Source organism: Zea mays, chromosome 3 (genome assembly GCF_902167145.1).
Source record: "Zea mays cultivar B73 chromosome 3, Zm-B73-REFERENCE-NAM-5.0, whole genome shotgun sequence".
Classification (NCBI taxonomy): Eukaryota; Viridiplantae; Streptophyta; class Magnoliopsida; order Poales; family Poaceae; genus Zea; species Zea mays.
This window is the reverse complement of record NC_050098.1, coordinates 200,487,993-200,515,602: the sequence shown is the minus strand read 5'-3', so window position 1 is coordinate 200,515,602 and position 27,610 is coordinate 200,487,993. Positions and strand designations below refer to the sequence as shown.

Here is a 27,610-nt window from a genome sequence, read left to right as displayed (position 1 = left end):
AATTTGCTGCCTATGATACCCGTGTGTTCATAAAAAATATTATGCGAAGAGTGGAGACAACCAATAAAAAATTTTAAGATCTTTTTGGTGGATAATTTATGTGGGTATTGTTGTGAGCCATCGCAACACACGAGTAACCGACTAATACAATAAACAGAAGTACAAAAATGAGTCCCTCGCGGCCTCGTCCCTTAAGCTAAGGCCCTGTTCCAATCTCGCGAGATAAACTTTAGCAGCTTTTTTTTAGCTACTTTTAGCCATTTATAATCTAAACAAGAGAGCTAATGGTGGTAATTGAAACTAAACTTTAGCACTTCAATTCATATAGCTAAAGTTTAGCAGGAAGCTAAAGTTTATCTCGTGAGATTGAAACGGGGCCTAACTTTGGCGAGTGGGCGAGCCGACCTAAAATCCTCCGCCTCCTTCCTCGCCGTTTCGGGCCTCGCCTCGTCCCCAAATCCAACCCTTCGTACTCAGTTTCCATCATTGGCATGGCGTCCGATACCGAGGGCATCGCCGCCCTCTTCTCGATGTACAACGACGACGAGGAAGAGGAGGATGCCGACGAGCCCAGCCCTCCTTTCCCAGCGCTTCCCGCCGCCGTCACCTCCTCCTCGCCGCTGTCCCCTCAAGCCGGGGCCGAGGACCCCAACCCTTCTGTGGCGCCTCCGTCACCTTCCCGTCCCGAGGAATTGGCCAGTCTCAAAACCCTAGCGAGTCCCCACCCTTCCCCGGCGCGGGGGCTGCTTCCGCCACTTCCCTCGCGGCGCTCTTCATCACCCTTTGCAGTGTCGTCCCCCTCCCCGCTACGGGGACCGTTCTTCGCGCCGCCGGCAGACCTGCCGCGCCCTCCGCGGCGCGGGGCGCTTGCAATCGTGGACTATGCGCACGACGAGACGGCTATGTCGCCCGAGCAGGAGGTAGAATCGGTGAAGTATGTGTTCAGTTATACTTTTCGTAACCTGCTGGGTTTCCTAGTTTTATGTTATTAGTATGGATTGCTTGTAGGATGGGGAGATCACGAGCAACACATACGGATTTGGCTCAGATGCTCAGGCTGCAGAGGGTAAGTTCCTAATTGTGACCATGTATACTAAGTTATATGTATGTTGCTAAGTTACAATACAACCAAAATAAACTTAGCCCAACCAGTTTGCAGAAAGATGTGTCATTTAACTAAGGATATCTGAATTGTTCTTATGTTACTTTCTATGCATGCTTGTAATTCAATTTACTTTCATGTGAATATTATGCATAGTAGCCATGCGCCCATGCCATAATTGTCCCTTACTATAGATGGCCATGAGCAAGCAGAATCATGGAATACCTCGAATTATTGTTATTCATGTGGTTAAATGTATGATGATGTCACTTTATATGCCTTAACTACAACTGGCCATGTACACATCCCCATCAACTAGCAGTTATTTTGAGATCGTGAGGGGAAACGGTCTGTTAGAATGTTACACAGTTTGTTCATGTCTGATATGGGTATTATGCAGTTAGATTTGATATATCTGACTTATTACATTTTGGTCTGCTTGACCTTGAACTGGTTTTAATGTTACACAAAGATGCTATATATAGTAATTTAGTAAGGACTGTGATCTCTTGTGCGTCATTGCAATGAAAAAGAAAGTAAATTTCTATGATAGTCAACTAGATTAGTGGACTGTTGGCTAGTGGTGTGGCATTGCAATGCAGGAAAAGAAAAAGGGGGTATGATGATTAACTAGATTCAGTGGACTGTTCCGGTCAAATCTTATCACATGCTTTTAGGAAAATTGTTGTGCTCTTGTACAAATGGTTAGATAAGTGTTTTTTGTGACATTTTTATTCCACCCACTGGTGCATTTCCTGATAAGCGTTCCCTAAGCATCCTCTTGAACATGAACCATTTAGAGCTGTTCTTATAGTAATGCATTTGATTTTACTGTTGATAATCTTGATAACGACAGTGTAAGCCCTGTAGGTTTGATAACCTTGGCTAAGTCTATATTGGAAAGCTGATTGAACTTGTTTTTGTTTTAAAACAAAAACGAATTGATTTTGAATGACTTTCGACTTCGTATCAGCTCGTTAAACTTGGTGCGAAGTTGGGTCTCAAGCAATTCAGAATGTTACGATAAATAAGATTATGCCAATTTCGAAGAAAAGGTCGAAAAAAGTGCAGTTGGATTGTTAACCACCTCTAATTATTAGTTTCTGCAACAATTTGATTGATGTGAACCAAAAAAAATTGTGTATTCACATTCTTCAATACATTATTCGGAAAGTAATCGATCACCCATTGAAAAAGTGAATCTAGATTAGGGATTTACCATGGAGCAGCTCCACTAGTGGATCTGAGATCCAACTAGGAAACTGCTTGTCTAGGCAGCAGCTCTAGTTCACGCAAGGGCATTTTGGTTGGAATGACCTGTAACCTGTTTTTTCATTGGGATATGCCACACGTGTCGATGACTGATATGTTTTTATTGTGGCAAAAAAGACACGACCTGGCCTAGACCGAACTCCCCAGCCTACTGGCAGGGGGGCCATGCCCCGGCCTGGCCAGCTGCACCGGCACTGACTTGGGGGTTGGGGGGGGGGGCTGGGCACTAGGGCAGAGCCAGGCTGCCACAACTCCGGCAGCAAGGGTAGGAGCACCGGTGGGCGATGGCCAGGATGGCCGCCGCTGTCCACAGCAGGTGTATGAGTGCTGCTGTCCACGAGAGGGGATGGAGTTGGGGTGGGGGAGGTAGAGGGCAGCTGGATTCAGTAGATCCTGCCATCGCTAGCTTGCTAGAGCTGTGGAGTTCGCTGGTGTAGGGACTAGGAGTCGTGTGCGTTGGAGTCGAGCGTGTTCACTGTCGCGAGTCACAACAGAGGGAAAGAAGAAAACACGATGGAGGAATTAGAAACGAACCGGTATCTTGTGTATTGAGTGATAGTGGTGGGTAATTTTCCTGAAGTCATCAAACTTGGTTTGGTGGAGCACCCCTTGAGGAGCTCCACCAAAATGGTGAATCTGCCCCCAGATCCATAGTTTTGGTGAATCCGGATTTGGTTGATCGAAACCGTTTAGTTAACTTTTCGTGGAGCGAAGCTGTTTTTGGTGAATCTGGAGTTGGTGGAGCTGTTCCAAACAAGTCCTTAATTTGACTTAAATCTGATGCTTGATGTATATGGACTAATATGAGCAATTTAGTTATGTTTTCTTTTTACATGTCAGGAGCAATTTAGTCATTCCAATAACATTCATCGAATTATCTAATATGATCCACCCATCTCGTTTCTAGGGAATCTTGAAGAACGAACTTACTCCGGCACAGTTCATGTTATGACCCCAAATACTCTAGCAGAATTGTCTCAGCATCCTGATGCACCCGAGCAGAACCAAGTAGGGACAGACATGGCAGTGGACGTAACTAGAACAGAAATTAAAGGTGCCCAGGTGGAAGGAACTACTGATATTTCAACTAATGGTGAAAGTGATGATCCATCAAATCGTTTCCTTCCTCCACCCGTGACTACAAAATGCTCTGCAGCATTACAGGTTATTCTACGAATTGATCATGATACCTATTTTCTCACCATAAACAACTTAGTCACATTTTCGTACAGAGTATCAGCTCCTGATGGAATGTCTTCCACTCTTCCTTATTATTATGTCTGATGATCTCCATAATCTACATGTAAAATTCATGAAACTATCATGTTGTCCTGTAATGTGAATGCAAATCTGAAGTGCTGAACATTTCTGCATTATACATTTCCACACCTGTATCTGCTAACAGGATGTTATCAAGAATAGGCTAAGTCCTATATGATAGCTTTACTTTATCAGTGCACCTATTCTTATGCCAGGCTTTTCTATTCTTCTTTTTCCAGTTCTCTTCTCTTTTCATGTTTCGTGGAAGCGTCATGGCAATGTTGCTATTCAGGCATCTACACACCTTCACATTAATTCTTGTGTTAGCTCTTACTGCCAGTAACTCATCATCCATTGCTTTCTATTTTTTCTGCAGCAAAAAATTAACAGGTTCCTTGCATACAGAAGGGCTGGAAAGAGCTTTAATGCTGAAGTGCGCAACAGGAAGGACTACAGAAATCCTGACTTTTTGCAGCATGCTGTGGGATACCAAGAAATTGATCAGATAGGGACCTGTTTCAGTAAATATGTTTTTGATCCTTATGGGTACGACAAAGGCGACTACTATGATGAGATAGGTATGTGTATTTGTTCACTATCATATCCTCTTTGGAGCGTTAAATAAAGATCCTTTTTGTCCGTGTCCAGCAGTTCACCTATATGGTCACTCAAAACACTGTTTTGCACTGTAGAATGCACTGTTCGCAGAGTGGAGTTTGAATACGGGTATGAGGCTACTAGAGATAGCCTTACTGGCTAAATATTGTGTTGATTAGGAACATTTAAAAATGTTCTAGCGTTCAGCTGTGGAAATGTGGAATTCCCTTTTGTGAAGCTTGTTAACTGAAAGGTCAGGGGCGCATGTGGAATATCCTTTTGTGAAGCTTGTTAACTGAAAGGTCAGGAGTGCATGTTCGCCTCTTCTTTTTTTTTTTGAGGAAAATGCACTATAAGAGTTAGGCCAACTAGCTATTCAGGTCAGTATAGGTAACACCAAGTTAGATAGATGGGGCAGAATATGAAATGATGTGTGTGGATGATTTTTTTATATAGAATGGAAATGTTTATGTGAAGGAGCAGGCCTGGTGCAGTGGTGAGAGTTGTCTCACTGAGTCACCAGGTCGTAGGTTCGAAGCGCCTCTCCGCATTTGCGGGGGGGGGGGGGGGGGGGGGAGGCTTGCCTTACTTTATCACTTGTCTAGACCTCACTCATGTGACTCATATGGATCCTCCCGCACTGGGTCTGCCCTTTAATCAAAATGTTTAATGTACCATAAGCTCACAGAAATGTTATTCGTTTTCAAAGTGAACTGAAACTATATACCTATTGATGTAGGGACAGATATTTCAGCCGTTAAAGACAATTTGGCACCAATACGGAACATTCAGTTTTGTCTGTTTGGTGATACATAATGGTATTCCAATTTACAATTTTACATCTTATCTGTTCTATTTGAGTGCAGAAGCTGAAATGAAGCGTGAAGTTGAGAGGAAGGAACAGGAGAAGAAAAGGAGCCCAAAAGTTGAATTTATTACTGGAGTACAACCCCCAATCAATGCATCAATACCGAAGATCCCAGGTATAGCGAACATGAAGCAGTTGCTTGTTCTGTTTTGGCATATTGCTATCTCTTGCCCCCTCCCCCCAAAGGGACAGACAGTGCTGGAGGCTCCCACATGAGTGGGGTCTGGGAAAGGGATAAACCGAGGCAAGTATTCCCCCGCAAATGCGGAGAGGCTGCTTCGAGCTCGTGACCTAGTGACTCAGTGAGACAATTGTCACCACTGCACCAGACCTGCTCTTCAACCAAAAAACAAATAGGTACTTTAATATTTTTGACGTTTGTTATATACTCAGGTTTGGCTGGTGTCTGTACACTACCGGTACCTACAGAAGGTGTACAGAAAGAGACTAGACCAAACAAGAAATCAAAATGGGATAAGGTGTTTAATCAACCACTCTAGCCATCTGTCCTTGTTTGGAGTACCGATCTTTAGTGCTTACATCGGTTTTCCTTTTATTTGTTAGGTTGATGGTGATGTTAAGAACCATGTGGTTCCTAGTGGACACGACAACTTATCAGCAACTACTGCGGCACTCTTGACTTCAGCTAATGTTGGTGCTGGATACGCTGGTTTTGCGTAAGTTCTGTGGCTTCAGTATGACTGTCTTTACCATGATCAGCTTATTCATTAGCACAATGTTGTTTCTTGTTATAGACCTGTAGCAATCTTTCTATGCTCTAGGCCTGTAGCACAAATGCACAATGTTGTTCCTCATTATGTTAGTCCAATCAACAAATGCCAATGCTCAAACCTTTGTTCTTCTGTATTGGTTTATCTATTGGGGAAAATCTTGTGTCAGTTTTACTGGCACTTTTTTTAGCTATTTCATCTGTTTTGTTTCCATCACAACTCTAGTTTGCATTTAAGTGATCGTATGTGGCTGAAAAAAGAATGTTAAGGTTCGACCATGACAACTGAGAAATCCTCACTAAGCATATACCATCGCTCTTCACAGCCTTTGAAGCCATATTTGGGTAAGTTGGATATGCCCCTAAGGCCCTAACTGACAAACAGCATCAGGCTCAAGGTTTTAGAAAGTGACAAACAAACGTTTTAGAATGAGGTAGCAAAAAACAAGCATTAGTTAAAAATGGATGGTAGAATCAATGGCAAAATCAATCTAAGAGATTGTAATATACTCCCTCCATTGCAAAATAAAATTCGTTTTACCTTTTTACTAGATTCATACAATAATTAATGTATGTGTTGTATATATATATGTGTGAGTTCATAATCATTCATATGAATATAGACATAAAAATCTAGAGCTAAAACGACTACTATTTTAGGACGCATTGAGTATTTAATGTTGAGAAAATAGAGCTGACAATATTTTGTATTATAATTTGGTCACTAACAATGTATTTTTGTTTTTCCAGGCAACAAAAGAGAAAAGAGGCCGAAGAAAAGAAAAACGATCATAAGTCAGACAGAAGATCGTAGCACCACCTTTTGTTTCATTCTGAGCAGTCAGCGTATCATTTATTTTTTTTCAGTGACATAGTTTTGTAATGTGGATAGAGAAAAGAAGGAAACAATTAAAACCAATCCTAGGGAAATGGTTTCAGAAAAGCCCTCTGGGCAACTTGGTAGTCTTGTATTATACAGGTACCAGAAACTTAACATTTTAGACCAAGAAAAAGAGAACCGTGAGCGTTCTGCACTTCTGCCGCCTGTTACAGTGGTCAATTATGTGTTTTTGCATTCAGCTCATTGGTCTGCCGCTTGAATGCTGGGATTTTAAATCGCCAACCATTTATTTATCATCGATGGTCACCTAATCTTTATGTCTTGATCGTTTATTTTTATTTCATATCGATTGGGTGCGACATATATATTTGGACTTGATATAGATTTAAACTGACTTAATTCTACTCAATTTTAGATCAAAATGAATGACCCTTTAGGGGTGTTGACTAAATTTTAGTCTCTTTATTTTAGTTTTTAAACATAAAAACTAAAATAAATATAATCTTTTTTTAGTCCCAGTGTTTTAGTAATTTAGGGGCTAAAAATCAGTCATAGAAACCAAAACATCGGCGGCGGCAGTCGCTCGTCGTATCCATGTGATTTTTCAGGGCTGATGTGCGATGTGGAGATTCGCGCGACAAGCAGTGCTACACTGCTGTAGGTGTGTTAATGAATCGTATGATCTAAATATTTTTTAATAAAAAGTTAGAACCCTTAAATAATGTTAGTTTAAAAATGAATAGAAACATGTCATGATTCTAATCCGATTCAATTCTTAAAGTTTGTAGTGTAAAATTTAGATTCCATTACCACCCTAGTGTATAAGATAAATCGCCTCTACAGCGTAGATGGTAGCGCTAGTGGCAACAGATGTGTTATAAAGAACCTTTGCTGCTGCCAGGTGTAGTTTAAAAGCTGATAAAAAGTATAATAAGAGTACGGGAATAACTATTTTTATAGCTTGCTATTTATAATTACATCGTATGAAGTTCTCTTCTATTTAGCCCACATGAGTCTTTTTGGGCCATATGGGTCCGATGCCCTTATCTCCGAAAAATTCAAAGAAAGAGTACGAAACTCACACTCTTTATGTTGCACAAATTGCATTGTTAAAACATTTAACTGAGAATCTTTTTTGAAAACTTATAAGAAAAAAGAGTACAATTCACCTGAGCTTTAATTTGAGTATTTTAAATTTTATGATTTATGATTTATTCAGGAATATATGAAGATTCTCCTCACGAGATTTGCAATTCTTTAAGTTTCATTATGTTAAGTCCTCAAACACACCTTTCAAAGAATAATGTAGGAAAGGACTTTGTGAATAAACATACGAGATTCTAGCATGACTTGGAATGCAAGATTTTTATCTTGTTCATCTTATGTAATTAATGCACATAAAAGAACTTGGGGTTTATATGCTTCGTGCGATTACTCTTCACATACACTTGTGCAACACAAGCTACATTATCTTCGTAAACGATAGCAGTAGTTTGTTAAATGTTCAAACCACATGTTGACTGAATATGGTTAATCATTCTTCGAAGCCATGTACATTCTTGTGTATTTTGATGACTTCTAGAAAATTGTGGTTCCTCCGCAAAGAAATATATATTCAATTTGGGACTTTCTCGAATATGAGTTAGATAAGTATCCGGATTTCGATAAAACAAGCCTAGATTTTTACTTCCTTGGAGGTAACATATGATGTCCTTGATCCATTTTCAATGTCGTTTGGTGGGCTCCTCATGGTATCTTGCTACCAAATTTATGGTGAATACAATGTTCCTCCTAGTGTTATTGCAAGATACTTAAGCTAAGGGACGAGTATTCAATATGTATTGCGATGTCTTAATTTGAAATGTTGATTATTTAGATCACCCTTTGTCTTAGCCCAAGTCCACTTTGCGTTCTTTAAACTATATAAAAAATACTAGTAAATAATGTTAATCAAAATTATTATATTGATTATCAAACAACAAAAACTAATCGTAAATAGGCCTTGGTCCATTTTTCTTACAAGCATCATGTCAACGATAAAAATATGCCTCGTGATGTTTTTCTTTCATTTCCTTTATACATGTTCTTTTTTGCAAGAAAGATAATATATTCACATAAAGAACAGTAAAATATATTTTAGTTTATAGAGTAACCTTCTCACTACTTCTGCTCGATTTCCTTGAGTAGAACCACATAAGTGATAATGTGTTAAAGAATCATTGGCTACCCAATATAGTCCAACGACGCTGGCAACAAGGTTGTGTTGGAAAAAGGTGAAGAGGTAGACGTGGCGACGCATCGAGGATCCTAGAGTCGTGGCGGCGAGAGCCACGGCACACAAGAAGAAGAGACTTGATGACGCCAGTGGAGCGCGACGACAATACTTGTCGGCAAAGAACTCGAAGACGAACGTGGTGCAAACCAGTGACAGAGGGTGTCGACGCAGCATGAAGGTGCAATGCAGATCGACGGGTGTGCCGACATAGTTCACAGACCGTGCACAGGAGACGCGCACCGATAGAGTCGACGATAATGTAGATGCAATGACGAGGGTCGACGACGAACGACGACGCTGCTGTCCGAAGAGGCGACACAGCGGTAACCCTCGTGCTTGGTTAAGAAACTTGCGGCAGACGACAGACGTCATGAGGGTGAGGTCGCACATGATCAATTTGCTAGACAGACGGCATGCGAGGTGAAGACGATGATGGCGATGTCGATGGCAGAACCTCCTGACCAGTTGCGGTGACGATGAGCCGACACAAATCGACGTGTTGGCGAAGAGGCGCAGAAACAATATGCGGGCGTCCCCTGGCACGCCGCTAGCCGAGCCATGCAGCACAGTCAGAGAATATGAAGGAGCCGGTGTTGTTGAGGCCGATGTCGATGACGCGTGAGCCGACAGGAGATGGGCGATGGAGACACAAACCCGATCTCTAACCGAAAAATGAAAAGATGTAGCAGCAACAGATCTGGTACATCACCGGGGTACCCTAGTGGAGGGGTGGCCACGAGCACGGGGACAAGACGAAGGGTGGCGCGACACCAAGGCCGCCGCGAGCGGAGCACAACACGAAACTAGGGCGGTGCGAGACCCGACCCATCCTCCCCACGATGTGTCGGTGTCTAGGACTACCCAACCACGGTCCGGTTGGCAGCGATGATCGCATCCGCCTCCATGGTGGCGTGCGATGTTGTCGACAACGGGGATACAACCTCATCATAGTCGCTGCCACCATGACGTGCAATTAGTTCCCCAGATCCGGTTGGGGTAGTCAATGGAAAGTTGGACATAGACCTTCGACGGGGCCTTGATGGTGAGTTCCAAAAATGTTCTATGCTTGACGATGCGACAATTAACGTAGTGGATCAGATGGATCCACGACGCATCCTACGATGGCACTGTCCCCGGTGGAGAGCGACCTCCTGAGGGATGGCGCGACGGCGACAACGGAAGACGAAGACCAAGATTTTGAAGTTAGATACGATGTAAGAATGAGAGATTGCATATAATGTATGAGATAATATTGCATTGAGCCCTTAGAGAGAATATATAGGAGTACATGACTTAGAGGGCAAGAAGCCTAATTTAGAGATAAGGAAGGTTAAGGGAAATGTGCCCTTGGGCTATTTCTAAGTATTTTGGTGATTAAGTGGCCAACACAAGTGCTTAAGTGATAAATTATGCCAAGGACTCAAGAAGTGCAAATCAAGATTAAAGGTATGTTTCTAGACTTAGTACATTGTTTTGAAGACTAATGTATTGTGTCTAAGTGGTAGAAACAGGAGAAACAATTATGGAGAAGTTGGCTGTGTACAGCCAAAAGGCTGCTCGGTCTGGGTGCATCGGACAGTGTCCGGTGCGCCAGGCTGGCTCTGGTGAAAAGGCCGCTCTCGGGAATTCGTCGACGGCGTACGGCTAAAATTCACCGGACTGTCCGGTGTGCACCGGACTGTCCGGTGAGCCAATGGTCAGCCGCGCCAACGGTCGCCCGCGTAATCCGCGCGTGACGCGTGGCAGAGCCAACGGTCAGAAGGGGGCACCAGACTGTCCGGTGTGCACCGGACAGTGTCCGGTGCGCCAACGGCTCTGGATCTTCAACGGTCGGCTGCGCCAGAATAGGAAAGAAATCCGCACCGGACAGTGTCCGGTGGTGCACCAGACTGTCCAGTGGTGCACCGGAGTGTCCAGTGCGCCAGGCGACAGAAGGCAAGAATTGCCTTCCTGGAATGCTCTCAACGGCTCCTAGCTGCCTTGGGGATATAAAAGGGACCCCTAGGCGCATGGAGGAGTACACCAAGTATTCTCTAAGCATTCCTAAGCACCAAGACTCCAATTCCACGCATTTGATTCTTTGTGATAGCAACTAGAGCTCCATTTGAGTAGAGAACTCTTCGGGTTGTGTTGTGAGCTCGAGTTGTGACTTGTGTGCGTGTTTGTGCTCTGATTTTGTGTCTTGTGTGCGTTGCTCATCCCATCCTTACTTCTGTGCTTCTTTGTGAACATCAAATTGTAAGGGCGAGAGGCTCCAAGTTGTGGAGATTCCTCGCAAGCGGGATATAGTGAAACAAAGCAAAACACCGTGGTATTCAAGTGGGTCTTTAGACCGCTTGAGAGGGGTTGAGTGCAACCCTCGTCCGTTGGGACGCCACAACATGGAGTAGGCAAGTGTTGGACTTGGCCGAACCACGAGATAAACCACTGTGCCTATCTGTGTTGATCTTCTTGTGGTTATTGTGTTTTGCAAGAACTCCTCTCTAGCCACTTGGCTTTATTGTGCTAACTCCTAATCAAGTTTTGTGGCATTAAGTTTCAAGTTTTTAGAGGATCACCTATTCACCCCCCTCTAGGTGCTCTCAATTGGTATCGGAGCCGTTCTTTTCAAGAAAGGGACTAATCTCCCGAAGGGATGGATCCTAAGGGAAAGGGGATAGTGATCAACGACAAGGAGAAGGAGTCCTTCATCAATGAGCCAAAAGACGACAAGCCTACTGACTCGGGCTCAAGTCATAAGAAAAAGGAAGGGAAGAAGAAGAGGCGCATCAAGAAGATCGTCTACTACGACGACAGCGACGAGTCCTCTTCTTCCCAAAAGGACAACGATGACAACGACTACGAGAAAAAGAAGACGGTTAACTCGAACTTTTCTTTTGATTACTCTCGTATGCCGCATAGTTCAAATGCACATTTACTCTCCATTCCACTTGGTAAACCTCCTCACTTTGATGGAGAGGACTACGGATTTTGGAGTCACAAAATGCGTAGTCATCTGTTCTCTCTCCATCCAAGCATATGGGAGATAGTAGAGAGTGGAATGCAATTTGATAGTACTGAATTACTGATAGTCCCATATTTATCAATGAGCAAATTCACAAAAATGCACAAGCTACTACTGTTCTTCTAGCATCATTGTGCAGGGATGAATACCATAAGGTGAGCGGCATGGATAACGCTAAGCAGATCTGGGACACCCTCAAGATCTCGCATGAGGGGAACGATGTCACCATGCTCACCAAGATGGAGTTGGTGGAAGGCAAACTTGGGAGATTCGCAATGATCAGGGGAGAGGAGCCAACCCAAATGTACAACCGGCTCAAGACCCTCGTCAACAAAATAAGGAGCTATGGAAGCACACAATGGACGGACCACGACGTCGTCCGCCTAATGCTAAGCTCTTTCACTGTCCTTGATCCACATCTTGTAAACAATATTCGTGAGAATCCTAGGTACACCAAGATGACGCCCGAGGAAATACTTGGGAAGTTTGTAAGCGGGCGGATGATGATCAAGGAGGCAAGATACGTTGATGATGCGTTGAATGGCCCAATCCACGAGCCTCAAACCGTTGCTCTCAAAGCAACGAGGAGCAAGGAAGTGCTACCTAGCAAGGTGGCGCAAGTGAAGGCGGCCGAGCTTAATAAGGAAGAAATGGCCCTCATCATCAAGCGTTTCAAGACGACGCTAAAGGGTCGCAAGGAGCATCCCAACAAGAACAAGACGAAGGGGAAGCGTTCATGCTTCAAATGTGGTAAGATTGGTCACTTTATCGCTAATTGTCCCAATAATGATAGTGACCAGGAACAAGAGAACAAGAGGGAAAAGAAGAAGGCTTACAAGAAGGCTAAGGGCGAGGCACACCTTGGCAAGAAGTGGGACTCGGATTGTTCGTCGTCTGACTCCGACAACGAAGGACTCGCCGTCTCGGCCTTCAACAAATTGTCCCTCTTCCCCAACGAGCATCACACCTGCCTCATGGCAAAGGAGAAGAAGGTAAACACTCGAAAGTCTACTTATGCTTCTTCTAGTGATTATGAATCTAGCGATGATGAAATAGACTACGCTAGTTTGTTCAAGGGCTTAGAAAGAACTAAGATTGATAAGATTAATGAATTAATTGATGCTCTGAATGATAAGAATAGATTGTTAGAAAAGCAAGAGGATCTTTTGTATGAAGAACATGATAAATTTGTAGAGGCACAAAAATCTCTTGCTTTAGAAGTTAAAAGGAATGAAATGCTTTCTTGTGAACTATCTACTTGCCATGAGACCATTTCTAGTTTAAAAAGTGTTAATGATGATTTAAATGCTAAACTAGAAGTAGCAAATAGATCTAACTCTTGTGTAGAACATGTTGTGATTTGCAATAGGTGTAAAGATTTTAATGTTGATGCTTGTAGTGAACACCTAGTTTCTATTGCAAAGTTAAATGATGAAGTGGCTAGTCTTAATGCCCAACTTAAGACTAGCAAAAATGAATTTGATAAACTAAAATTTGCAAGGGATGCCTACACTATTGGTAGACACCCCTCAATTAAGGATGGGCTTGGCTTTAAGAGAGAAGCCAAGAACTTAACAAGTCATAAGGCTCCCATCTCCGCAAAGGAGAAAGGGAAGGCCCCTATGGCTAATAGTGCTCAAAAGAACCATGCTTTCATGTACCATGATAGGAGATATTCTAGGAATGTTCATTATGATAGAAGTTACAATGATGTTGTTTCACATGCCATGATTGCTTCAAGTTCTTCTATTATGCATGATAGAAGTTTGGCTAGGAAAAATGTCATTTATCATGTGCCTAGGAGAAATGTTCATGTACCTAGGAAAATTAATGAACCTTCTACAATTTATCATGCTTGCAATGCTTCCTTTGCAATTTGTAGAAAGGATAAGAAGGTGATTGCTAGGAAATTAGGGGCAAAATGCAAGGGAGATAAAACTTGCATTTGGGTCCCTAAGACAATTGTTACTAACCTTGTAGGACCCAACACGAGTTGGGTACCTAAGACCCAAGCCTAAATTGCCTTGCAGGTTTATGCATCCGGGGGATCAAGCTGGATTATCGACATCGGATGCACAAACCACATGACGGGGGAGAAGAAGATGTTCACCTCCTACGTCAAGAACAAAGATTCCCAAGACTCAATCATATTCGGTGACGGGAATCAAGGCAAGGTTAAAGGGTTAGGAAAGATTGCTATTTCATCCGAGCACTCCATTTCTAATGTGTTTTTAGTTGAGTCGCTTGGGTATAATTTGTTGTCCGTTAGTCAATTATGCAATATGGGATATAATTGCTTATTCACAAATGTAGATGTGTCTGTCTTTAGAAGGAGTGATGGTTCATTAGCTTTTAAGGGTGTATTAGATGACAAACTCTACTTAGTTGATTTTGCAAAAGAGGAGGCCGGTCTAGATGCATGCCTAATTGCTAAGACTAGCATGGGCTGGCTATGGCATCGCCGTTTAGCACATGTGGGGATGAAGAACCTCCACAAACTTCTAAAGGGAGAACATGTGATAGGTCTAACAAACGTAACCTTCGAAAAAGATAGACCTTGTGTAGCTTGTCAAGCAGGTAAATAGGTGGGAAGCTTTCATCATACCAAAAATGTGATGACCACATCAAGACCTTTGGAGTTGCTTCATATGGACCTCTTCGGACCCGTCGCCTACCTAAGCATAGGAGGAAGTAAGTATGGTCTTATTATAGTTGATGATTTTCCCGCTTCACTCGGGTATTCTTTTTGCAGGATAAATCTGAAACCCAAGGGACCCTCAAGCGCTTCCTAAGGAGAGCTCAAAATGAGTTTGAGCTCAAGGTGAAGAAGATAAGGAGCGACAACGGGTCGAGTTCAAGAATCTTCAAGCGGAGGAGTTCCTTGAGGAGGAAGGAATCAAGCACGAGTTCTCCGCTCCCTACACACCACAGCAAAATGGTGTAGTAGAGAGGAAGAACAGGACACTCATTGACATGGCGAGGACGATGCTTGGAGAGTTCAAGACCCCCGAGCGGTTTTGGTCGGAAGCCGTGAACACGGCTTGCCACGCCATAAACCGGGTCTACCTTCATCGCCTCCTCAAGAAGACTTCGTATGAGCTTCTAACCGGTAACAAACCCAATGTTTCATACTTTCGTGTATTTGGGAGTAAATGCTACATTCTAGTGAAGAAAGGTAGGAATTCTAAATTTTCTCCCAAAGCTATAGAAGGGTTTTTGTTAGGTTATGACTCAAATACAAAGGCGTATAGAGTCTTCAACAAATCATCGGGTTTGGTTGAGGTCTCTAGCGACGTTGTATTTGATGAGACTAATGGCTCTCCAAGAGAGCAAGTTGTTGATCTTGATGATGTAGATGAAGAAGACGTTCCAACGGCCGCAATACGCACCATGGCGATTGGAGATGTGCGACCACAGGAACAAACGGAGCAAGATCAACCTTCTTCCTCAACAATGGTGCAACCCCCAACTCAAGATGACGAACAGGTTCATCAAGAAGAGGCATGTGATCAAGGGGGAGCGCAAGATGATCATGTCATAGAAGAAGAAGCACCTCAAGCCCCTCCAACCCAAGTTCGAGCGACGATTCAACGGAATTATCCCGTCGACCAAATATTGGGTGATATAAGCAAGGGAGTAACTACTCGCTCGAGAATAGTTAATTTTTGTGAGCATTACTCTTTTGTCTCTTCTATTGAGCCTTTCAGGGTAGAAGAAGCCTTGCTAGTTCCGGACTGGGTGTTGGCCATGCAGGAGGAGCTCAATAATTTCAAGAGAAATGAAGTTTGGACACTGGTGCCACGTCCCAAGCAAAACGTTGTGGGAACCAAGTGGGTGTTTCACAACAAACAGGACAAGCACAGAGTGGTGACAAGGAATAAGGCTAGACTTGTGGCAAAAGGTTATGCCCAAGTCGCAGGTTTGGACTTTGAGGAGACTTTTGCTCCTGTGGCTAGGCTAGAGTCAATTCGCATATTGTTAGCCTATGCCGCTCACCATTCTTTCAGGCTGTTCCAAATGGACGTGAAGAGCGCTTTCCTCAACGGGCCAATCAAGGAGGAGGTGTACGTGGAGCAACCCCCTGGCTTTGAGGATGAACGGTACCCCGACCACGTGTGCAAGCTCTCTAAGGCGCTCTATGGACTTAAGCAAGCCCCAAGAGCATGGTATGAATGCCTTAGAGACTTTCTAATTGCTAATTCTTTCAAGGTTGGGAAAGCCGATCCAACCTTATTCACTAAGACTTGTGACGGTGACTTATTCGTGTGCCAAATTTATGTCGATGACATAATATTTGGCTCTACTAACCAAAAGTATTGTGAAGAGTTTAGTAGGGTGATGACTCAAAAATTTGAAATGTCGATGATGGACGAGTTGGACTACTTCCTAGGGTTCCAAGTGAAGCAACTCAAGGACGACACCTTCATCTCCCAAACGAAGTACACACAAGACTTGCTAAAGCGGTTTGGGATGAAGGACGCCAAGCCCGCAAAGACTCCAATGGGAACTGACGGACACGTCGACCTCAACAAAGGAGGTAAGTCTGTTGATCAAAAAGCATACCGGTCTATGATAGGTTCCTTGCTTTACTTATGTGCTAGTAGACCGGATATTATGCTTAGTGTATGCATGTGTGCTAGATTTCAATCCGATCCAAGGGAGTGTCACTTAGTGGCCGTGAATCGAATTCTTAGATATTTAGTCGCTACGCCTTGCTTCGGGATCTGGTATCCAAAGGTGTCTACCTTTGACTTAATTGGATATTCAGACTCCGATTACGCTGGATGCAAGGTCGATAGGAAGAGTACATCAGGGACGTGCCAATTCTTAGGAAGGTCTCTGGTGTCTTGGAGTTCTAAGAAACAAACTTTCGTTGCCCTATCCACCGCTGAGACCGAGTATGTTGCCGCCGGACAGTGTTGCGCGCAACTACTTTGGATGAGGCAAACCCTCCGGGACTTTGGCTACAATCTGAGCAAAGTCCCACTCCTATGTGATAATGAGAGTGCCATCCGCATGGCGGATAATCCTGTTGAACACAGCCGCACAAAGCACATAGACATCCGACATCACTTTTTGAGAGACCACCAGCAAAAGGGAGATATCGAAGTGTTTTATGTTAGCACCGAGAACCAGCTAGACGATATCTTTACCAAGCCTCTAGATGAGAAGACCTTTTGCAGGCTGCGTAGTGAGCTAAATGTCTTAGATTCGCGGAACTTGGATTGATTTATAGCATACATGTGTTTTATGCCTTGATCATGTTCCTTATGCATCTTGTTGTTTATTTATGGCGCTCAAGTTGTACAAGCACTCCCCGGACCTAACAAGTCCATTTGCAAGTGCTGCACATATTTAGGGGGAGATGTGCTACAACTTGACTCTTTGGGACTAACCATATGCTTGAGTGTTCTTAAATTAGTCTCAAAGGTGGATTGAAAGGGAAAGATGGACTTGGACCATGAAAGACTTCCACTGCACTCCGATGAGAGGGTAACTTACTCCAAGTTCATCTCCGTGTCTCTTATTGCCTTTTGCTCTTAATTGACAATTTTGGTGAGGCAATGAGGTTTAAGGGCCAAAAATGATCCCGTTTTGGTGCTTGATGCTAAAGGGGGAGAAATTAAGGGGCCAAAGCAACAAATGGATCAGCTACCACTTGAGAATTTTGAAAATAGTAGAGTTAGGACTTTTGATTTGTCACAATTCTAAATGTCTCTTTTTTGTCAAAAGTTTGTCGCTTGTGGGGAGAATGTTAGATTATGGGAAATAGGGAGAGTTTTTGAATCAGTGATCAATTTCTCTTGGAATATCTTTCTCTATGCCTCAACAAGTGAGTTTGACTTAGAGATAGGAAATTGAGTTTGATTTGCAAAAACAAACCAAGTGGTGGCAAAGAATGATCCAAAAATGCCAAATTTGAATCAAAACAAATTTGTGTTCTTTTTGCATTGATGTTGCACTTGTTCTAGTTGCTTTGTGTTATGTTGGCATAAATCACCAAAAAGGGGGAGATTGAAAGGGAAATGTGCCCTTGGGCCATTTCTAAGTATTTTGGTGATTAAGTGGCCAACACAAGTGCTTAAGTGATAAATTATGCCAAGGACTCAAGAAGTGCAAATCAAGATTAAAGGTATGTTTCTAGACTTAGTACATTGTTTTGAAGACTAATGTATTGTGTCTAAGTGGTAGAAACAAGAGAAACAATTATGGAGAAGTTGGCTGTGTGCAGCCAAAAGGTTGCTCGGTCTGGGTGCACCGGACTGTCCGGTGCGCCAGGCTGGCTCTGGTGAAAAGGCCGCTCTCGGGAATTCGTCGGCGGCGTACGACTAAAATTCACCGGACTGTCCGGTGTGCACCGGAATGTCCGGTGTGCACCGGACTGTCTGGTGAGCCAATGGTCAGCCGCGCCAACGGTCGGCCGCGTAATCCACGCGCGACGCGTGGCAGAGCCAACAGTCAGAAGGGGGCACCAGACTGTCCGGTGCGCCAACGGCTCTGGATCTTCAACGGTCGGCTGCGCCAGAATAGGAAAGAAATCCGCACCGGACAGTGTCCGGTGGTGCACCGGACTGTCCAGTGCGCCAGGCGACAGAAGGCAAGAATTGCCTTCCTGGAATGCTCTCAACGGCTCCTAGCTGCCTTGGGGCTATAAAAGGGACCCCTAGGCGCATGGAGGAGTACACCAAGTATTCTCTAAGCATTCCTAAGCACCAAGACTCCAATTACACGCATTTGATTCTTTGTGATAGCAACTAGAGCTCCATTTGAGTAGAGAACTCTCCGGGTTGTGTTGTGAGCTCGAGTTGTGACTTGTGTGCATGTTTGTGCTCTGATTTTGTGTCTTGTGTGCGTTGCTCATCCCATCCTTACTTCTGTGCTTCTTTGTGAACATCAAATTGTAAGGGCGAGAGGCTCCAAGTTGTGGAGATTCCTCGCAAGCGGGATATAGTGAAACAAAGCAAAACACCATGGTATTCAAGTGGGTCTTTAGACCGCTTGAGAGGGGTTGAGTGCAACCCTCGTCCGTTGGGACGCCACAACGTGGAGTAGGCAAATGTTGGACTTGGCCGAACCATGAGATAAACCACTGTGCCTATCTGTGTTGATCTTCTTGTGGTTATTGTGTTTTGCAAGAACTCCTCTCTAGCCACTTGGCTTTATTGTGCTAACTCCTAATCAAGTTTTGTGGCATTAAGTTTCAAGTTTTTACAGGATCACCTATTCACCCCCCTCTAGGTGCTCTCAGTTATCTCAAGATTACAATTAATTCTAAACCATATCAGAAGTTGTCTAATATAGATTAACATGCTTAATATACTCTAATAAAGAGCTCTCTTCCTGTCTTCCCTGCGGTTTCTCTTGGTCCAACAGCGGGCAAAACTGGTCGGTGGGAAATGGTGGTGGTGAAGCCTAAGTAGATAAGCCATCCGCCCATGGAGCAGCTCCATGGGTTCGAGTACTGCATAGACTCCAACCCTCCCTGGGGTGCGTATCGAAGCTTGGAGCTGAAATGAGTTCACATTCGCGTTGGAATTCGGCTCCCTGAATCTTTTTCTGTTTTATCTTTAAATCCCTTTCTGCTTTAATTCCAGGCGAGGTGATATTACTAGCCTTCCAACACTACATATTGGCGCTGGGCACAACGGTGATGATCCTAGGTGCGTTTGTTCCCATGTTTTTTTTATAATGGAACAAAAGAATCCAGCCTTTAACTCCTAGGAGGCTATGGCTAACAAAGAAACCTAGCAAGCATTACAACACCAAAATAGAGGGGCAGACATCCACAACAAACTTAACACCAAGCTAGGATATAGTCAAGAAATACTAGCTTGAAATCCTGTTTGAGAACTTCCAACCAAAATGAGCAAAAAATTGTATGGCCACCATTTCCACTTTCCTGCAAGCGCTCCTAATGGCTTCAACATCATCTTCATTTCTTTGGAGTTGAGCCCAGTGGATTCCCCTGAATAGTACCTGTAAATAAGTAAACATATGTGCTTTATCAAAAACTAAGTCGTTCCTACTTAACCAGATAGTACAACAAAGAGTAGAGACACCTGTGATAATAAGGTGCTTAGTTTTTGCATCAAAACCAACCAGCCAATTTCCATACATATGACTAATCGAGCTAGGCGGTTGTAAACCAACACATATATATAACAATGCCCACATATGATGAGCAAAATGACGGTCAATAAAGAGATGTTGAATAGTTTCTTACGAGCTGCAAAAACCACATCTCTTACTTCCCTGCCAATTGCGTTTAACCAAGTTGTCTTTAGTTAAAACTACACTGTCGATACCCTAAATCAGGGGTACCCTCTTCTACAGCATGAAGACGTCGCACCCATGCAACGTCTCCAGGCCACGCGGAGGACGACGCCTGACCCCACCGCATGGGCAGGCCAAAGGGCGCCACATGGCAAGAAAAGACAACACATTCCAGTATGTATCGTGGGGTCCGGACCTCCACAGAAGGACACCAGACCCCTATACGTATAAGTCCGGAGCCTCCGAGTAAGGTCCGAACCTCAGCAAGGTCCCGGAACGAGGAGGACCCTGGCGTGAGTAGGGGTACGGTGCTGACACGTGTCCAGGCCTTGCCCTTCACTTCCCGCTCAGGCGGATACCCGCTGCTTGTGGCACATGACATAAGCCATCGGGTCGAGCCTGACATAAAGCCGTGCAGCCCCTGCATTTATTGAGGAGAGGATGCGCCGCCTGCCACTGCGTTGATGGGCGACGTGCCCTCTCAGCATTTAATGCGTCCCGTCCCATCCGCTGGCAGGCGGCGTCAAGGTCATCCAGCAGATGGCACGCCTACTGGGTCTGCTGGCGAACAGTGCGCCCATGCCAAGTAGCGCACTGTGTTATCCCTTCTACAAGAAGCTTCCCCTGCACGCCAAAGATACACAGATCTCGGACGACAGGACACAAGGGGATTGCCCCGGTAGCAAATATTTATAGTCCCATGTGTTATATTCTCTATGTCCCTGAGCCCACATGTCAGGGCTCAGTGCCTTTGTGCATGCCCCCCTTCAACTATAAAAGGGGAGGCATGCGACGTTACAAGACAGATCCAGGCTCAGACTCACAATACATTACACAGTGGAGTAGGGTATTACGCCCCAGCGGCCCGAACCACTCTAAACCCTCGTGTGCTCTCGTGTGTTCATCCACCAACCTCGTAACAAGCAAGACGCTTAGGCCCCTCCTCATTTTAGGAATTAGGGCGGGTGCAATCCGCCACCCGGCCGGAGAGATTTACCCTCCGACATTTGGCGCGCCAGGTAGGGGGCTAGGCTTGAAGTTTTTGCTTGTTCCCTCGCTCAGCATGATGGTGCGAATCATCGAGCACCGCGCTGAAACTTTGGAAGATTTGGCGATGGAGCAAGAAGTTGCGTCCTCTGCGCCGCGAGTACCCGACTGCCCTGAGTCTGGGGCTGCTGCTGTACACGCCATGCAACAGCACACGCCTGCGCAAGTGTCCCAAACTCCGTCGAGGGCAACACCTACGGCATTATCTGCCGCCACGGAGTTGCTACGCCACCCCCTAGCTCCACGGCTTCACCAGGGGCCATGAAGCAGTGGCGTGACGACGTTGATCGGCTACTCGGTATGGCGCATTCTACCTCGACCAGATCCAGGCCCCGGTCATCCCGGCGCCAACGCGAAGCCACGGCGTCTGTGCGCTCACCTTCCATAAGGGGTCCACAGACTGATGACCTCCGGACAGAGCTCAACCGCAGGCGTACGGGAGAGGACGCCCGGATCTCCCTGGGCTGCCACTCTTGGACAAAGGAGAAGGGCGGTCCAACTTTTTTTTGTAATTTAGCCTTTTTTGCTTTATTTTCTTACAAATATACCCTTTTAAGTTTTATTTCAAAAAATAGACCCAGAGGTCAGCGTTAATAGCATTGACGCCTAGCTAACATGGACTGGCACCAATGCTATTGACGCCTAGATTACTGACGTGGCGGCGACGGTGGTGGTGTGGTGACCACGTGGCAGGTGTAGCCGTCATAGATCTTGGTGCCTACCCCCTGTGAACCGTACAACCACATGTACCGGAGGTAGGCGCCTACCCCCTTTTAACTGAAGGGGCCACACCTTTTCTTCAATTTCCCTTCTCCTCTGCTTCGTCCAGCCGGCGCCGCTGCTCCTCGCCGCGCCTCCACCGCACCCACGCGCCGCCCTTCGCCGCCATGCCACCACCACCTCGCGCCGGCCGTCTCCCTCCCCGCCGGTCGCCGTCCCCGTCGACACCCTCCTCGCCGGTAGCCCTGCCGTATGTATTGTTTTTAGTATTTAGTATTTTAGTTAGGTAGTTAGTATTTTAGTTAGTTCTTAGTTAGGTATTTAGTTTTTTAGTTAGTTTTTTGTTAGGTATTTTGTATTTTAATTAGTATTTTAGTTAGTAATTTAGTTTAAAAACTTGGTATGTAGCTAATTTAGTTAGTATTTGGTATTTTAATTAGTATTTTAATTAGTATTTTAGTTAGTAATTTAGTTTATTACTACATAATATTTTTCGAGACTTAGACATTAGAAATGATTACTCACTACTGAATGCAGCGGGGCCACTTTCCCTTCCGGAAAGCATCTAGGGTTCTCTTCCATTGCCTCCTTTGCACGACGTGTACGCTCAAGCTTCTTCTTCCTCTCCTCCCTGTAATCATTGACATGTCTCATTTCCTTCTCTTCAATATGTTGTTGCTTCATCGCAAGCTCCTCTCATTTCTTATCTACTCTCTCCTTGTCCTCTGCATCCCACTTCTTAAGATTCTCCATCCATTTTTTTATCTTCCTTAGAGTTTTCTGTGTCCACCCACTGCTCAAAATCACAGAGCGGTGGAGGAGTCTACAAAGCATCCAATAATTAGGGCCTGTTTGGATACCTGGGCTAAAAGCAAAAAGGGTAAACTTTAGCCCATTTGTGGCCTAAAATACCAAACAGGCCGGCTAAAATGCGGCTAAAAAACTTTAGCTGCGTTAGCCCACGAGGAGGAGCTAAACTGGGCTTCTCTGCCCACAATTCCACTATGTTGGTCTTTTTGTACAGCATTAATTGCTTCACTATGTGTTTTAGCTAGAGTATCCAAACATGGTGGGCTAAATTTTAGCCTGTGAACTTTAGCCCTTTGGTTTTAGCTCAGGGTAACCAAACAGGCCCTTAATAGCATTACTTCGTATGAAAACCGATCCATATTTGACCAATTATTCTCACCATTAAATTGATCCGACGCTGAGCAATCGTCGGCTCAAAAGCATAGTTAGCACACATCCAATACCTCTGCCCATAAGTGTCTTCTTCATCGAACTTAGCAACCTTACAAGAATCACCGCAAAAATAAATAGGCACTGGAACACCCGTTGGTAAAGGCAGCGGGTCAAAGACAGTACCGGTCAATGGATCATTCCTAAATTTTAATAAGTATCGTTATACAAACTACTTTGATTAGATGGTACATTCTATACAATGCTCACCTTTGTTTGGTAGATTTACCACGCCTAGACATCCTACTATCAAATAATATGGAGTTTAAAAATTAGTCGAATACATACATACATCTACAATAATGATAGAGGATCTCCAATAAAGAAATTACATAGTAAAATTATAGAGATTACTGTGCCACCAAAGACCAATAGATTGAATAAAATAGTTGAGACAAAAATCAAGGAAATTACCTTGACACCAGTAAGGAATGTTTGTCGTAGTGAAGAGGAGAAAACCGATATGGAGGGGATAGAACTGGCGCCGTATTATACAGGTATACGGGGGTAGGCGCCAAGATCTACAGCGACAAGGTCGGTGCCACCGATCTTGGCGCCACGCCGCCGCCACCACCACCACCGCCGCCACATATGAGACCTAGGCGCCAATAGCATTGGCGCCGGCCTATGGTAGCTAGGCACCAATGCTATTGACGCCGAGCTAGGGATCCATTTTTTAAATTAAACTGCAAAGACCATATTTTGTGCAAATAAAACCGAAAAATGGCTAAATTGCAAAAAAGTTTGGTCATCTACCCCAAAACCCAAAACCAAATCATTAGATAAAGTATTATTAGGGACTAAAAAGAGCTAGGCCATATCGTCGGTTTTAGACTCGTTTTTATCAAGCAACGACCAACGAATCGTTATGCAATATATATATCATTCAAACTATGAACACGTTTGCCAGTAAATCATTGAATATAGCGCGCATGCATGTAGCTGCTGGCTGCTGCGAGGAAGGTGCTAGTATCACCATCATGTTCATGTGTGTGCCACTGCCAGACCACGCAGATGAAGTGCCTAGCGGGGAAATGGTTGGTTGCAACTTTGCAGCCATCTCGCTAGTCGCTGGAGATTATAGAATGGAAAGGATGGAGTGCATAGGGTTGTGTGCTCCTGCGGATCCGGAACACATGCTGCTACCAATAAAATAGGTCCAAGCCCGATTGGGATCAGAAAAGAGACCGAGACCTCCAGTTTCCAGCCTGCCGGCCCGCCCGCCCTGACGTGGAGACCTCGCCATGGATGGATATATTGTACCCACCGGACCTCCAGGTCTAAGGGCCTGTTTGTTTACCCCCAGATTATATAATCTGGATTAAATAATTCTAAGAGGCAAACAAACAGTTCAACTTATTTGTCCAGATTATATAATCTAACCCCTTGGATTATGATAATCCATAAGCAAGTGAGGAGGTGCTTATTTCAGATTATTTTTTTCTCACTTCCCCACTACCCTTTCAAGTTTCCTAGAAATTATCCACCATTGCCATTATAATTCACCGAATCGCTTTTGCGCCTAGTACTAGTCAATTTGGGGATGATGAAGGTAACATGAATGCCTTCCGTGATAATATTGCTAATGCAATATTTGCCAATGTCAATTGATTTTTTTTATATATGAGTTTCAAACTAGTACAAATATAGAGGACATTCTTGTCATGGATGTCTAAATATAACGTCAAAAGTAATGCATACACGAGTATAATACCTTTTCCATCCATAGAAGAATATAATTACATGTAACTCTAATTAATTTTATATTAAATAATATGAACATGTATTTCTCAAATTATATTTTATATAAAAATATATTTCATAACCAATTTAATAGTATAAAATATGCCATGGATGTTGTTAACATACTTTTGTACAATATTAGTCGAATGTCGAATCGTTTCTCGAGAAGCATTCTAGATAGACTGCTAGTACATACGGAGTATTATCTATTAAACTACGCTTGGATCGGAGACAATCCCGGGTTCTCCGAAACCAATCATCGGCACACCAAACGCGGCCACGCGCCCAATTCAGCCCGGCAAAAGACACGACGTGACGTTGTCCATATCCAACACGGCAAAGCACCCCGGGCATGGACTCAGGGAGGGAGGGCCGACCTGGTCGTTACCCGTAGTCGCCAAAGCACGTCAGCTTGACGCGGACGCATGTGGATGGCTGCCGTATCCGCGAGTCCGTGCTTCCCTGCTCCCGGCTATATAAACAAGAGAGGAGGAGCGCACAGATACGCGCAGTCTTCTTCAGAATTCCCTGATCACGTTCCAGGCAGCTGAGAGCCCGCGTACTAGCCGGACAGGAGGCGACAGCGACACCGCGAGACGTGCCATCATGTTGGAAGGAAAGGCGGTGGTGGAGGACACCGACATGCCGGCGAAGATGCAAGCCCAGGCGATGTCGGCGGCGTCCAGGGCCCTGGATCGCTTCGACGTCCTCGACTGCCGGAGCATCGCGTCCCACATCAAGAAGGTAACCCTCGTGGCTCGTGCCGTCCCGTCTCCAACCTATGAACCTCGATTGATTGGGTGGGTGGCTGTAGGAGTTTGACGCGATCCATGGCCCCGGATGGCAATGCGTGGTTGGCTCCGGCTTCGGCTGCTACATCACGCACAGCAAGGGGAGCTTCATCTACTTCCGCCTGGAGTCGCTCAGGTTCCTCGTCTTCAAAGGGGCGGCAGCATGATGACAAGCCCCACGGCTAACATCGCGAGTTCACGACCAGGCAAAGCAGGTGGAGGATGGGTTTTTTTTTCACCGGCCTTTGTGGACGGCTTGCCTCGCTGTATACGATATCACCATGGTAATACCAACCAGTAGATTGAAACGTTGTGGGAGATTATATTGGAAACAATGGAATTTCATCACTTGTCAAATAGCTTTTGTGTACGAAATCTAGATGGATGTAAATTTGAAATCATTTGGATTTGGAAACTGGTCAATTAGTATCGCTCGTGAACGAAATCTAGACGGATGAATCTGTCGATCGTTACTGGTGTGTGGATGAAAATCTGAAAATGTTTGGAGTCGAATATATAATGTTGTCGATGAAAATTCGAAACTATTTCGAGTTTTGCAGAAACGTCAAAACAAATTTTTTTAAAAAAAAATTCCGACCTGCCGGATTCGAACCAGCGACCTAAGGATTTATCTGCAAACACTACAGTCCTCCGCTCTACCAACTGAGCTAAGGTCGGATACATGTATTTAGCTCTACACATTTGACTAATATAAAATATTTAGTATTTGACGCAAACTCTACAAAGAGTCAAAGACTATATTATTTATCTAGACGAATGTTTGTTATTTAATGCATGCTAAGGAAAGTGGCATTCTCACAGCGAGGACATAATCATCGCTCCAGTAGGGCCGGCTCTATGATTTCAAGGGCCACTGGCCGACTAGACATCGTAGGCTCTTTAGAGCATCTCCAAGAGATCCTATAAATTAATCTCCTAATACAAGGAAATTGAAATCTCTCTAAATCTCTTAATTCCAATCCATGGGTACCGTCTCCAATAACTCTCTAGTTTTCTCAAAATTGTAATGCACAAGGCCCACAAATATCGTACGTAGATGCCATCTCAAACCTACCTGCACCGCCTCTGTGCGTCAAGTTGATCCAGTTGTTTGAATTGTGTAAGTAGCTGTTGGTTTTCATCACAAAAAGCTCCCACTATACTTTTTATTCTACTAGGTGAGTACCCGTGAGTTGCAACGGAAATATATAATAACATAATAATTTATATACAAAATGTGTCTTATATTGTTATAAAAAAATGTTTCATAATCCATTTGTAACCCTAGCCATACATAAATTTTGTTATTTTAATTTAGCTGTTTCACTACTACATTGCAACCATCGGTATTATGCAGACTTCGATATATGCCACGATTTGCATGGTCTCATCATTGAATAGCATGTGCCACACCTGTCGGTAAAAGTTCCCTCGTACATTGTCAGTCATCAGGTACGCACCACTATACACGCTTGCTTAAACAAAAAAGGCAAGTGTATGTGTTTGCGAAGAGAATTAAAGGCAGGCCGGCATAAAAGCTAACCCGACGATGACGAGTGATCATTATTGTCGGTCATCCTCTGTGTCACCTCTTGCGCCAAGATGACGCCATAGTCCTTGATATAGTAGTCGTCGGACGCGCACGACATGACGAGTACCGATGACTGTTGGCTGGGCTGCCAAACAAAGTGCACCTCGGGCTCATCAGCGAGGTAGTACACCTGGTCGTTGTACCACCGGATGTGCTACTCCTCTACATACATCTTGTTCGAGGACACTCACAGAGCATCAGCAACGATCGTCGTCCCAACGCACAAGAATTCATGGCCGGTTAGTAGTGACTTATG

The 27,610-nt window shown here is 44.3% G+C and overlaps 2 protein-coding genes and 1 non-coding gene across 4 annotated transcripts; 2 read left to right on the top strand and 1 right to left on the bottom strand.

Moving 5' to 3' along the window:
- The first annotated feature begins 376 nt into the window (after window positions 1-376).
- Window positions 377-6,953, top strand: LOC100283832 (transcription regulator). Of its 2 annotated transcripts, none has more exons than NR_181999.1 (8): window positions 377-934; window positions 1,009-1,066; window positions 3,282-3,538; window positions 4,011-4,212; window positions 5,098-5,214; window positions 5,493-5,578; window positions 5,664-5,776; window positions 6,580-6,953. NR_181999.1 is itself a non-coding variant. In NM_001156730.2 (8 exons), the coding sequence occupies exons 1-8, from the start codon at window positions 492-494 to the stop codon at window positions 6,641-6,643; spliced, it is 1,326 nt and encodes a 441-aa protein (NP_001150202.1). In that variant the 5' UTR covers window positions 377-491; the 3' UTR covers window positions 6,644-6,953. The 2 variants fall into 2 exon arrangements, 1 of the variants encoding a protein (NP_001150202.1); NM_001156730.2 differs by having other exon boundaries at window positions 377-920.
- Window positions 6,954-25,476: 18,523 nt separating this feature from the next.
- Window positions 25,477-26,277, top strand: LOC100284150 (dynein light chain LC6, flagellar outer arm). The gene is made up of 2 exons (NM_001157047.3): window positions 25,477-25,716; window positions 25,787-26,277. Exons 1-2 carry the CDS (start codon window positions 25,579-25,581, stop codon window positions 25,928-25,930), a joined length of 282 nt encoding a protein of 93 aa, NP_001150519.1. The 5' UTR covers window positions 25,477-25,578; the 3' UTR covers window positions 25,931-26,277.
- A 78-nt stretch (window positions 26,278-26,355) lies between these two features.
- On the bottom strand, window positions 26,356-26,441 carry TRNAY-GUA (transfer RNA tyrosine (anticodon GUA)). The gene is given in 2 exon segments: window positions 26,356-26,391; window positions 26,405-26,441. It is a non-coding gene; the product is annotated as a tRNA-Tyr (tRNA).
- Window positions 26,442-27,610: the final 1,169 nt, after the last annotated feature.

Bases quoted from the DNA above. Each gene is read 5' to 3' on its own strand.
- LOC100283832 (NM_001156730.2), top strand. From the start codon at position 492: ATGGCGTCCGATACCGAGGGCATCGCCGCCCTCTTCTCGATGTACAAC. The intron at 1,067-3,281 runs GTAAGTTCCTAA...TCTCGTTTCTAG, and splicing joins AGATGCTCAGGCTGCAGAGG to GGAATCTTGAAGAACGAACT. The intron at 5,215-5,492 runs GTATAGCGAACA...TTATATACTCAG, and splicing joins ATCAATACCGAAGATCCCAG to GTTTGGCTGGTGTCTGTACA.
- LOC100284150 (NM_001157047.3), top strand. From the start codon at position 25,579: ATGTTGGAAGGAAAGGCGGTGGTGGAGGACACCGACATGCCGGCGAAG. The intron at 25,717-25,786 runs GTAACCCTCGTG...GGGTGGCTGTAG, and splicing joins TCGCGTCCCACATCAAGAAG to GAGTTTGACGCGATCCATGG.